This window comes from Macadamia integrifolia, chromosome 4 (genome assembly GCF_013358625.1).
Source record: "Macadamia integrifolia cultivar HAES 741 chromosome 4, SCU_Mint_v3, whole genome shotgun sequence".
Lineage (NCBI taxonomy): Eukaryota > Viridiplantae > Streptophyta > Magnoliopsida > Proteales > Proteaceae > Macadamia > Macadamia integrifolia.
Genome location: NC_056560.1, coordinates 20,001,571 through 20,014,742, shown reverse-complemented (window position 1 = coordinate 20,014,742; position 13,172 = coordinate 20,001,571). Strand labels below are relative to the sequence as shown.

The 13,172-nt window shown below is 40.8% G+C and overlaps 2 protein-coding genes and 1 pseudogene across 4 annotated transcripts in view; 2 read left to right on the top strand and 1 right to left on the bottom strand.

Annotated features, from left to right (window-relative positions):
- Positions 1-26: 26 nt before the first annotated feature.
- On the top strand, positions 27-2,605 carry LOC122075790 (probably inactive receptor-like protein kinase At2g46850). Of its 2 annotated transcripts, none has more exons than XM_042640958.1 (4): positions 27-307; positions 789-872; positions 990-2,105; positions 2,280-2,605. In XM_042640958.1, the coding sequence occupies exons 1-3, from the start codon at positions 247-249 to the stop codon at positions 2,060-2,062; spliced, it is 1,218 nt and encodes a 405-aa protein (XP_042496892.1). In that variant the 5' UTR covers positions 27-246; the 3' UTR covers positions 2,063-2,105; positions 2,280-2,605. The 2 variants fall into 2 exon arrangements, with proteins under 2 accessions (XP_042496892.1, XP_042496890.1); XM_042640956.1 differs by having other exon boundaries at positions 987-2,105.
- A 1,249-nt stretch (positions 2,606-3,854) lies between these two features.
- Positions 3,855-6,137, top strand: LOC122075791 (annotated as a pseudogene).
- A 2,664-nt stretch (positions 6,138-8,801) lies between these two features.
- LOC122076205 (endoribonuclease Dicer homolog 1) overlaps positions 8,802-13,172 on the bottom strand; it is a 29,387-nt gene continuing 25,016 nt past the window's right edge. For both annotated transcript variants that reach the window (XM_042641527.1, XM_042641526.1), the window contains exons 13-21: positions 12,754-12,915; positions 12,579-12,674; positions 11,870-12,495; positions 11,443-11,543; positions 11,126-11,325; positions 10,120-11,040; positions 9,824-9,988; positions 9,322-9,692; positions 8,802-9,211 (exon numbers count right to left, since the gene is read on the bottom strand). In XM_042641527.1, the coding sequence (XP_042497461.1) occupies positions 9,040-9,211; positions 9,322-9,692; positions 9,824-9,988; positions 10,120-11,040; positions 11,126-11,325; positions 11,443-11,543; positions 11,870-12,495; positions 12,579-12,674; positions 12,754-12,915 (2,814 nt within the window). In that variant the 3' untranslated portion in view covers positions 8,802-9,039. The remainder of the gene's footprint in view (positions 9,212-9,321; positions 9,693-9,823; positions 9,989-10,119; positions 11,041-11,125; positions 11,326-11,442; positions 11,544-11,869; positions 12,496-12,578; positions 12,675-12,753; positions 12,916-13,172) is intronic.

The window sequence follows — 13,172 nt, the reverse complement described above, 5'->3', positions numbered from 1 at the left end:
CTTCAAGATGATGTTCGAGGTTGAATATATGATTAATGTCAGATTACAGATTAAGGCTGGTTTGGCATGGGTTGGTAAATGAATGAACTTGGTCTGAATCTTGATGCTGCTATATGTATGAGTATATAATCTTACTCGCTACTCATTTATCATGCAATCTTCTGTTTCCCATATAATCAAGGATGTCATGTTTTTTGCTTCACAAGCAGAAATTGGTTGGCAAAGATAAGCACATCTGAGAGGTTCATGATAGATTTACCAGAGTTTCTCACCCAAAAGAAGATATTGCGTGAAGAAGGCATCATAGGTATATCTATCCTGCTGCTTAGGAGTTCATTGTGTTCTATTGCTTGAACATAAAAGGTGGAAATAGTCATAGTTTCGTAAAGGGACTGAATGATCTACCCCCTAGAGATCTCAGTCAACATAATCCACTTATTTTGGTAAAGTCACAAACAGTTTGTTGTCCAATGGCTGAAAATATTACTTCTACACTGCGTCATTATCTAATGCATTGACATGATTCCACCTTTTTTTTTTTTTTTTTTTTTTTTTCGGGGGTGGGGGTAGACATTGACATGATTGCTTCACATGATAGCAAATTCTTATCGCCTCCTCTACCTGTCTCTATTTGTTTTGGCTTCATCACATTTTTTTTTTCAGTTCCAGGCTCGTGAAATGATAGGATATAAGAATTTTAAGAGCAAAACAATTTTACATGTGTTGAGAACTCCCAGTTCTCTTTGCAGATTAAAAAAGTCGGCTCATATTCTGTTTGTCTTCAACAGCTTGCACGAAGAGTGGTCAAGAAGCATATGGGGAGGACTGTTACACCAAAAGATATAGCAAAAAGAAAGTGATAATTCTAGCTGGTAACTATGAAGAAAACACTCATGTTTTTGCATTAGGTTTTCCAAAACTAGTCACCCAGTGCATTTTAGGTTTGCTTTGATGGTTGTGTGACTGATCTTTTAATCTCTCATAAGTAGGTTGCCTCGCTTCGGCATTCATTATCGCCTCATCAATTTCACTTTATGCTCTATTAAAGCGGCCAATCAGGTCCAGCACATTGGATCCTGATCGGTCTGATTCTCGGGGTACCATGTCATTCCAGAAGGCCTGTAGGACGAGGTTATTCACATACAGGGAACTAGAGGAAGCTACAAAAGGATTTGAAGAAGGGCAGAAAATCATTGATGACATAAATGGAATGATTCATGCTGGGGTTCTTGGTGATGGGTCACATGTGGCTGTCCAAAAGGTGCAATGTGAGAATGAGCGTGACCTCATGTTGGTTTTGTCTCGGGTTGAGGTCCTGTTTACAGTTGCACACAGGAATGTGGCCCGCCTCCTAGGATGCTGTATCGACTCAGACTATACACCATTGGTTGTTTATGAGTTCTCTGCGAATGGTAACCTGGAGGAACACCTGCATCAAGAGGGAGGGCGAAAAAGATGTCTAGACTGGGACAGGCGGTTGAAAATTGCTGCAGAAACAGCTAGTGCTCTTGCATACTTGCAGTGTGAGATATCTCCTCCCATTTACCACCATTATCTCAAATCCAATTGTATCTTTCTAGACCAAGATTATTCAGTCAAAGTGGCTGGGTTTGGGCTACTAAACTCCAGCATCAGGGATGGGTCCTGCTTGGGCCACAATTTTGAAAGTTCATATTTCTCTAGAGGTGATGTATATGACCTTGGAGTGGTTCTGCTGGAGATAATAACAGGATCAAGACATGTAGATCTTCCAACAATGGCTCTGACAAAGATAAGGAATGGGAAACTAGAAGAGATTGTTGATCCGCTGCTTTATTATCATGAGCAGCCACCATGTTGTCGGGAACAGATAGAGATAGTTGCAGACCTAGTGACACGGTGCTTGTTGTTTGGTGGGGATGGTAGGCTGGTTATGGTGGATGTTGCTCGGGAGTTGGTACACATCACGAAACAGAACTTGGACGATAACAATGGGAGAGTGCCTGCATTACAGGAAACATTCTCCAATTCGAGCCTTCTGCAGATGATCTCGATGTCTCCTGACTCTATTTATGCGCCCTGAGATCATTTGTTGTTGGGCCGATCATCCAGCAACTTTGTGACTTGTAAGTCTATTTACTACTCGAAGCAAAATATTGCAAGGGAAAACGCATGCCTAGAGTTGCGAAGTGTTTCCTCCAATGCCCAGAGATGCATTGGAGGAAACATTTTGTAACTTTGGGACTCCTTCAAATGATACATAAGTCTCTTAAATTAATGTGCCTTTGTACTGTTTGCAGGATGGATCAGACAAACAAGCAAGCAATCGGTCAGCAATATGACAGGTCCATTAGCACCTTCAAAGAGCTAGAGCCAGAGCCAGAGCCCAAATTATAGGAAACCATTCTCATTATAAACTATTGCTAGTAGCCCTCCATGATTTATGATCTACCTTGTAATTGTATTCCACTTCCACATTTGACCTACATACGATGTTATAATAGACAGACAGACAGAGACAGAGAAACAGCCAAAAATTTGCTGGGATTTTGTTTTGGCCAGATCTCAGATTCTCTGGGAGAGTGGAGAGGCATTATTAGGAAGGAGTGGATGAATTATCAATTAATCCTTGTGCGATGGTGATGGAATGGGGAATGGTATATAGAGATACTAAAAGCATATCCATTCCCATATGCCTTTTATCAGAAAACACTCACTTCGACGCGAAGAATAAACTTTCTTCAATAAACAAATTCGAACAATATTTATAGGACTTGTTCATATTTAAAAGGGAACGTGGAGGCAACGCGGTCACGTCTCACACTCTCACTCGGATGATGAGATATGAAAGTGTGAGATCGTTGGAGCTGGACGAATGAAACAGCACCGACCATGATGGTTGAGGCGATGACCATTATTGTTATATTAGATAAAAACACCCCAAATAAGCCCCACCGACGACTGGGCCACTCGGGGAAGGAAAGCCAGAGAGAGAGAGAGAGAGAGAGAGAGAGAGAGAGCACAATGGAAGTCAAATCACTCTATAAATACATGAAAAACATTAATCACCACCCTATTGTTGCTTCCTAAACCTTCTTCGCCTGCCTCTGCAAGTGGAAGAGCAGAACATATACCCTCTTCCAGTATTTAGTGTATTTCATTCATCCTCCTTAGCCACTCTCTGGTTTTTAGGAAGGTGGATACCTCTGAGTTTGCGGCAAGCTCTCTAAAAGTTGTTATTGATCAGTATCTGGCTTCGATCCATAAACTTTCATTTCACATAGCCACTTGATAGTTCGATAAGCCAAAGAAAGATAAGAATGCTTTCTCCTAGTTTAGTTTCTTTTATTTGAAATATCGGGAAGCTCCCGGGCCTTATTAGGTGCGTCAGCTGCTTTGTCTCGCTCTTCTAACTTTTAAGGTTCGTTCAGCTCTTCACGTTTTGTGAGCTTTCTCTCCCTTTTAAGAAAAAACCAATTCTCCTCTCCTAGTCATCTTATACTATGTCTTTTGTTATTGTTAGGCCCAACCTCGTTGTGATTTGATAAGAATCTGTGTTTACTTTAGGCTCCTGAATTGCACCTTTTATTAATTAATTTATTTTTTTGTTGGTAAATCCTTCTATTAATTATTTGACCTGTATCCTTCCCCTGTTTTCCATGACATTTACTCTGCAACACTAGTAAAAATTTTCCCCTTTCCCACTGCTCCACTCCCATAGAGTAATATCCACATAATTGAGATTCAGGCAGAAGCCTCGACCAGACAATTGAACATACAAATTGTTTGTTTTTATTTTTTCAACCCTCCTCTTCCCCCAACCCAAATGCCCAATACACTCCCGTCTTACATTTGTTCATTGTCTTCTGTTTTAGGAAATGAGTGAAGAGGGGAATGGAAACGGAGGTTACCCCAAGAGTCCAGTCCCACGTTTGAGTGAAAGGATGCTCTCATCCTTGTCAAGGAGATCCGTAGTTGGCATGATCTTGAGATTGGTACCTACATCATTGCTGATCCTCTTTATTCAATTGCCAATACCTGTTAAACATCACAAAACTATTCTCCATCCCAATTCTCATGTGCAGGACCAGGAGCTCCCCGAGTTTTCAACTGTGTAAGTATTCACTCAAAGTAATCTCGGGGCCTGCACTAGTAGTTTCAGTATTAAGAATAATTTTGAGTAATTTCGGATGGAGACAAGATGTGATATAATCATGGGAAAATGGAAATGGGTGCCTTTTGTTTCACCAATCTCATTTTTCTTGCATAAAAATTCCTTTTTGAAATTCGATCAATTGAAATTTGGAAGACCATTTTTTGTTTTACTAATGATTTCGTGACAAACGCTAATGTTGGTTTTGAAGCTTCTAAATGGATTATTCATCCATCATTCTGCATATCCACACAATTTTAATTGAATGTAAAGTCAATTAGCGTTTGTACAGGTTGTGTTCTATGTTTCTGTGGGAAATATTGAGTTCTATGTTTCAATAACCTTCTTACAAAACCGGCACAGGTTGTGGAGATAACTAAAGGAAGTAAAGTCAAATACGAGCTCGACAAGAAGACAGGGCTGATAAAGGTGTGTATCTGCTGCCAATTTTCTCCAACTCCCTTCCCCAACTCTCTTCTTCAAACTTTAAATTGGCAGTAAGCTTCTTTCAAAAAGCAGCAAAAACAGAAGCGAATCCTCTACACTCCACTGGTTAATCACTGTGTTGATTAGGAACAAAGGATCTAGTGAACTCCATTACAATACTAACATTGTTTCTTAATGTTGAATTGGATGCCCAGGTCGATCGTGTCTTGTACTCATCGGTTGTCTATCCTCACAATTATGGTTTCATCCCTCGCACACTGTGTGAGGACAATGACCCAATGGATGTTTTAATCCTCATGCAGGTAACGAAGAAGTTTACTTGTATATTTGCTGTGTGTGTGTGTGTGTGTGTGTTGAAGACTCTTATCACTATACGGTGACATTAGATTGATTATCACCCTCTTCCAAGCTACGTCATATCAGGTTTTAGAGCGTTCTATTACAGTCCACTCACTTGCTCTGTTCATCTAGGCTGGTAGGCTAGCATGGGTCTTGAACCCAAAAATATCATTGTAGTTGTGCAGTGGATAATTAATGACTGATGATCAGTTGAAGGTAGTTTCCATCCCAAAATTGATCCTTTTTTTCTTTCTTTTTTTGTGGAAGCAGGAACCAGTCCTTCCTGGTTGTTTCTTGCGAGCCAGGGCAATTGGACTCATGCCCATGATCGATCAGGTATGTTTGGATTGACTGACCTATGGTAGCAGTGGTAGGGTAATATCAAAATTCAAAAGAATTTCCTCTTTGATACTCTAATTTGTGGCATGAATGATTTTTTTTCTTTTTGGGTATCAAAACCAGGGAGAGAAGGACGATAAGATCATTGCAGTGTGTGCTGATGACCCAGAGTATCGGCACTACACCGATATCAAAGAGCTTCCCCCTCATCGCCTTGCAGAGATCAGGCGCTTCTTTGAAGACTGTATCCTTTTTGGTTTTGATCTTCTTTAAAATGATAGTTGTACCAACCACCAAGGCTTCAATAACAGGCCAGGTGCTTGATACTTGATAATTGTGGAAGAAGGCAGATTGGGTGGTTTCTTGACAAACAATTCAGATAAGAAGAACGAGAACAAAGAGGTTGCCGTTGATGACTTTTTGCCTTCAGAAACTGCTCACAGGGCTATACAATACTCCATGTGAGTCAGTTTTTCCTTTTTTTTTTGGCAGTAGAGGGGTGGTTCGGTGGGGGGAGGGGAAAATAAATAGAACTATGGCAAGACTGAAATCCCTAAGAATGCAAAGAAATTAACTTCAACACACTGGAGATTTTAATCGTTGTTACAGTTTTGACACTCCTGATGTGGTTTTGTGTTGGGCTGCAGGGACCTTTACGCTCAGTATATCCTGCAGAGTTTGAGGCGATAAGCAAACCAGATTTATTTTGGTGCCTAAATAATCCATTCAGTTATTGGAAAGAAGGCGGAATAGAGGATCTGAGACTTCCATCTCTAATTTTATTTTATTTTTACTTATTATGAAGGTTTTAAGTCTTTTTATGTTTGTTTGGTTAAACAGTTGTGGAAATGAAATTAGTGTGTTCGGTTTTTTATACCAAGGGGGGAAAAATCAGTAACATTCTTTTGAGCTGCAAATTTGTATCTCATTTGGTTTTGCAAGATTCTTAGACAAAGCAATTTCTTAGAATTCCTTGAAGACAAGCAGTTGGCGAGTTGGTGGTACGTAACCAGTTGGTAATTGCAGGGTGTGTGGTCCGAGGTCAAAAGGTTCCTTCACTCTCCTGAGTTCACTGAGTGCTAGCTATTTGCGAAGGCCCGGGCGCCCCTCCTACTCCCCACTCCCTCGAGTGCACCCCCTTGTGGTGACAAGAGTGTAAAATAGAACTTGAATGCACCTGCTCTTCCCTTTATCATAGTGAATGAATGAATAAGGTAAACATCTTAACTTCATCAGCAACTTCCTCGAGTGCACCCCCAGTGGACAAATTAACAAAACTCAATTTCTTGGGAAAATTACAAGATTACTCAAAATTACGTTTTTATTTACAAAATTACCCACTTGAAGTTTGTGATAACTAAATTGCCCAACTCAAATTTGGGTATTGCAAAAATACCCAAAATAGTCTCTTCCTCTCTCATTTACATTTTTGACATATGTACCCCTGGTTTCCATCTACCTCTGCTTCTATTATCACCATGTCCACCCTGCAAAAGCACTGGTGCCACTACCAACCATTGCTGATACAACCACGCTGCCGCTACCACTACCACTATTATCATCACCACCACCAGCCTTTCCCACCCCACACCATCCTGCCCCTGTTATTCTCCCATCCTTCCAACTCTACCTCTGCTCACAGCTGCCCCTCTCCTACTTGTCCCACTGAATTACATACATAGCTGCCTCGTTTGAGCTTATCCTGCAAATGACTTTTCCTATGAAGCAAAGCGACTCCGAAGATCCTTGAGCTTGGGTACTAAAGAAGCAACATTTTGGTGAAAACTTTGTTCTAGGAGATCGACATGAGTGGGAAAGGAAAAGAAAAGGACCAATAAGTGAACTTGTGGTCAGCGATATCGACCAAAGCTTGGAAGCTCTTGGCGACCTTCCCCACCTTACAATCATGCCCCTGTAACTCTGCCGTTGATTACTTTAACAGATTTTGTATGTCAAAAATCCAATTCCATGTTAATCTTGTTTAGAAATTAGTCAAGTACTACTGTGGGTTCAAAGTTGATAGAGGAACATGAAAAAAAAAAAAAAAAAAATCAAGGGGGGAGAATGGAAACCTGTTTTTCTAATTCAAGCCCAAAGAGAGGGAGAGACGGGACCCTGATTTTCTAGTTCAACCCAAGAGAGAGATAGGAGAGAGAGAGAGAGAGAGAGAGAGAGAGAGAGAGAGAGAGAATTTTCTGATAAAAAAATAAGAGAAATTAAAAAGGAGCGGAACCCCTGTTTTCCCAACTGAAACAAAATAGGTTACATCTCTTGTTTTCAGAGAGATAAGTGAGTGTTTTTCCATCTCAAACCGGAATTCCTCTTCTGATTGCTTCTCGGGTTGCTTGGACCTAGTTTGTGCAGTCAATAGAGAGGTCATCTCCTCCATCATGGAATGCAAAACCTTGATAGATGATGATGATGATATCTCAAAACGTTTCAAAGCTTTTGGGATCGTGTGCCTCAATAGAGTATATAGGTGATTACTCTCCTAGCATAACGAGGTTGCACCTTTTATTCTTCACAATCTCTGTGCTATTTGATTGCTGAAATTCTTGCCACAACTAGGGGAAGAGGATGCCGTTACAGGCATAAATGTCATGGTTCACGATGTACCAATGGGCGGCACACTTGGAGGCTGCATAGCGGAGATAGCAGGAGTGGAAGGGTGAGGACTCGGGCGCACCGTTGGCGCCGGCTTGGTAGTAGCCAATGATGGAAAAGGAAGGAAAAGAAAGTAAGGGGTAAAAATGTCAAAAAAAAAATGTGGTGAGGGAGGGTATTGTTTTTGGGTAGTTTTGTAAATACAAACCTAATTTTGTTTATTTTTGTCACCTGAAACTTAATTTGGATAATTTTATAAAACAAAACCCAAAAGTGGGTAATCATGTAATTTTACCTAATTTTTTTCACCTTTTTTAACTCAGCCAAAAGCTTTTCTTCACCCAATCAAGGCAGGGTGGTCTTTTCACCATTCCCTATGTCTGGCATAAGGGCATATGCGGCGGTCGTAGATTTTTGAAGGAAATAAGAATAATTAATTGGGTAAGTACCAAATCCCAAACTTCGAAATCTTTTGCAATTGTTTTCGCATCCCCTAATGAAGAGAACTGAACCCATGTTGGGCTGTCATATGGGTTCAGACATGAGTCCAGTTCTAACCTGACATGGATGTTCTACGTTATTTTAATTAATAAATATTCTTTCTTTCATTAGATTGAAGACACTGATATTATTCATGAGAAAGTTATTTTTTTCCTAACCCCAAAAAAAAAAAATATATATATATATATATCTTCTTCTATTTCCTCTTTTACCCCATAAAATCCCATCCCACCCCACCTTTATTTCCACTCTCCCATCAAATTTTATCCCACTAAAAATTACATATTTTATTATGCCCTTTTTTTCCCTGTTGTGAACAAACCCAACCCAAAACACACATCCCGTTATCACAAATTTATGACCCCTTTTTATGTGCCAAGCAAAAAAGGAAGACTAAGTACGCTTATTTTCCGCAGTGGTTGACCCCACACACTGTGGATTGACAGGATAAGTCGAGTCTACTTCATTGGCATTCTTTTTCCAAAATAATAATAAAGAAATAAAGAACAAGTCATCCTGTACTCGAGACAGTACGAGCTCTCAAGTGCATAAATAAAGTCTACATAAGGAAAAAAAGAAAAACTTCTCTTAAATTTAGTGCATCTAATCTACATGAGTAATCGACGCCTGCATATTTTTGTTTGTATTTGTTTATTTGCATCAACTTATGAATGTCCCTACCATTTATTAAGAAGCTCCAGCAGAAGAATTGCTGCAGAGTCCTTCGCCTTCTTAACACTGGGCATAGGCTCTCCCACACAATCCTCTGTCCATCCCCTATCAGTAGTATTCACACGTACGGAATATGTGAACCTCTTTGCATGTGCAGGACCACCCTCATTTACACACCTGCGGATGCCAAATTGACATGTCAGATAGAGAATCAACAAATCGGATCAAATCCGATAACTTCATATATGCACAGTTTATATAGAAAGGTTTAATAACAGATCTCTTACCAATACTGGGGCATTGGCCACTGCCTCCGCAAGCATATGTCATTCAAGGTCTGTCTGGTGTATGTCTGGGTACCATTCTTCTTCTTCTCATCCTCCTCGGCCTTCTCCTTAGCTTCAGCTGTTTCCCTATCTTTCAAAACGACGAGTGCATTCCTTGCAGCTAATTTCTGTGCCATCTTCTTCTGTGGGTTCTGAGCAATACCGATCTGAACACCATCAATGTAGACTTCAACCGTGGCTAAATTACCATTTCGGGTGGCTTTGTATTCCAAGCCTTCAGCCTGTTGCTGGCATCGCTCCTGGAGTTCCCTCACCGGATGCATTGGAAGTGTTTCTGGGGTCACCATTGGATGAAGCAAGGGTTGGAAAACCTGGAAACACCACCAATGCAGTGAGAACAGCAAGTTGCACATCAAAAATCATAATTTGCAATGCAATTCAAAACCTCAAATTTCAATAATTGATCCACAGAAAGGCAGCAAGTGACATGAATTGAACTAACCCTCCACACAACAGCAGTATCACGCCCACTGTCCAGAAAAATTGCACCTGCAATGGATTCAACAATGTCACCAAGCACTTTGGGAGCTTTGCAATCTCCCAGACCAAAAGAATTAAACCCTGGCTTTGTTAACTCATCTTGTACGTCCTTCACAAAGTCACGAATCTGAAATTTGAAGGACCAAAAAGTGTCAAGGCAGAGTCCCATGGCACAGTAAATAAATAAAAAAATGCAAATGCTCACGCACAGCCCTTCTCAGTTATAAAAGTTAACAAGGAATGGATAAGAAGATGAACCTGTGCTTCCAAGGCACTGGATCCATGCCGAAGGTGCAGATGGAGTTTGTTCTTAACAGCTACACGAGCAAAGTTTTCGTTATTTACGGCTGCAGCTCGCAAATCAGTCAAGCGGCCAGGGGGTAAATCTGTGTACGTAAAGAACAAATGCTTTGTAATTAAATGATCCAAGACTGCATCACCAACAAACTCCAAACGCTGGTAACAGGAAACTCCCGATGATGGCCTTGAAGCATGAGTAATGGCTTCCACCAAAAGGCCCTTATCTATAAATTTATAATTCAAGGCACCTTCTAAAGTATCAAAATTGATAGTCCGGAGTACGCTCTCTGGAACACTGCATGGCTTGCTAGTGCTCTCTATCTCCTTAGGATCAAATTCCACCTGGATCCCAATCCATTTCATGAGATGGTTTGCAGCATTCTTCCCACCTTCAACATAGTACACACCAATCAACGCTTCAACAACATCTGCCAGTGTTTTGCTAGAAAGAACTCTATAGCAACTTGAATCGCTCTCCACCTCACCATCTTCCATGTCATCATTTTCATAACTATCAAAATGGAAGCTCTTCTCCGATTCAGTCTCAGCAGGCATTCTTTCATCACCAAATAAGGGAGCTTCAGTATCCTTGATATCCTCATCAAAGACAGGCAGCACCCCTGGAGCAGCCCATCTAGATGGAGCAAAGCGATCTGCTTGGATATATGATTGGAGACCTTTACTAAGAGCATACTGATACAAAACCATGTTACTCACCATCTGTTGCCTCATCCTAGTGAGCTGACCTTCATGCTTCTGGGGGTATTTGAGGAAAAGGAATCTACTAACCACCCACTTAAGGTATGCATCTCCCAGAAGCTCTGCTCTTTCATAGCAAAATGTCTCCTGACAAGAAGCAGCAGTCGAGGCTTCCAGTATCTGTAACAGGAAATCACACATCAAATTAAAAGTGGCAACTCAGCAAGGTTCACCTCGAACAGAACAATTATTTGCAAAATAGTACCTTGGAAGCAGGAACAGGATAATTAATTACATCCTTCAGCTGAACTGCAAGAAGCATGCTCTCGACCCTCTTCATTATAGAGGGCAATCGCTGAGCACCTCGAACAACTGAACCCGGAAGTGGATGTACAAAACACAACTCAGGAGGCAGAAACACATAGTATGTTTTATCAAGAGTCTCTTCATGCTCACTTTCACATGCTACAACACCAAAATGTGCCCCATGGCTTAAAAGCTTTAACAGCTAAAAAGAGGTAAAAACAAAACTGCCAAATTCCACTAAAGGAAATAGTTTACCTCAAAAGTATGATAGCATACCTTCAGAACGTTCAAATCGAGGAGAAAGAAGATTCTTGCAATATGAAACCCCACGTCCCCTTATCAGTGGTTGTTTCTTATGGAACAATTCCACCCCATATCTGTAAGTACAGCAGAAATGGATAACCAAATGCACCTTTCTGTTGTGGAAGAAGAAAAAAGCTCCTACAATCTATTTTAAGGATTCATGGTCAGCTGCCACTGAAATAAATGAACATGACCATGGGGCCAATGTATTTCACATCCGACAGAATATCTCTGCCCCTTATATAGATTGCAATCAGCTTTTCTGCTTCTTCAAGCACAACAGCTCAGGTGCACTATAGCCATCCAGTCCTTGCATTGAAGAAGCAAGATCAGAAACTAGCAATTGACAAGCAGTAAAACAATTTCGTTCACAACATGGGGCAGAAAAAGAAAGTCATACTTTTGCCTGTAGTAATCGGCGTATGAGCTGTACTCTAACGGGCCTAGATACCCCTCCTTCCTTGGAAATGAGTTCTCTGCATTCATATCATACCGCACTGAATCCACATAAAACCTCTTCCCAGAGTGAGCAGCTGTTACAATCCTCCCCACGAGTTCTTCTGCATTAATGTAGGAATCAGCCATAATCAATTTGCCATGAGCAACATCTTCATTTGGGCTTCCCATGGAATCCCGATTAGGGACCAATCCAAAAGCTTTGACAACATCAAACTGTGCAATAGCTCCCCTGATCCCATAGGTGGGATGGGATTTCTGTCCAAAAGCCATGCCATGACGCAATTTCCCAAAACCATACTCTCTTCGGTCTCCACCTAGTGTTCGTTCACTTGTGCCCAAGTACACATCAGGACGAGCCCTCTGGAGGGGATTGTTCCATTCATCTACCCCAATGATATTTTCAACAAGATTCCAATCAATTTCTTTGATAAGATCTACAGATTTCTCGCCAACTACAGGGACAAATAGATATGCCTTTGCAGGATCCCATGGAGTGCTGGAAGGTTCAACATCAACATCCAGCACAATGCTCATCATTCTAACATGAAAGCTCTTCAGGGAAATCAGCTGCACAAGCACAAACACCATCAAATGACAGTGAAAAATAAAAGTTAATTTGATAAACTCAGCAAGGTGGAGAAACAACCAACCTGACTTTCCATAATTTCTATGGGTCCCTGGTAGACGAGGGATGCCTTTGTTATCATGGTTCGAGCAACAAAGAGATCCATCGACATCGATAAAACCTAGTAACAATCAGGATGAATTTTTAGTGTGTATGATCTTAGAATCGCAAGGGTGATATCAATCAATATTCCAGAGTACCTCTGCATCCAGCTCATTGCCAAAAAGCACAGCAAAATCCGAAACTTGAGTCAAGAATGAGTCATTTGAAGTACCATCATTCACACATTTTACAGCATACATATACAAAGGGAGCAATTTGGAGCTGTGGCAACCATCTGTACCAGTCAAAATCCACTCCCCCTGCAAGGTCATGTAGGGTTAGCAAACATGTTTTAGTTTCACAATATCATTCAATAAACAAGAAAAAAGGTTTTAAAGATGATCCTTTCTTTACCTGTAACCAGTAGAAATGAAAAGCATATTGTGCAAACATTTATAAATGCACAAGATAAATCCCCCTCACCACCCCCCCCACCAAAAAAAAAAATGTCCACTGCATGTGTGTGTGTGTGTCCATCTTCTTCTCCTTTGAATTGAACAGCATAAGATGCCTCTTT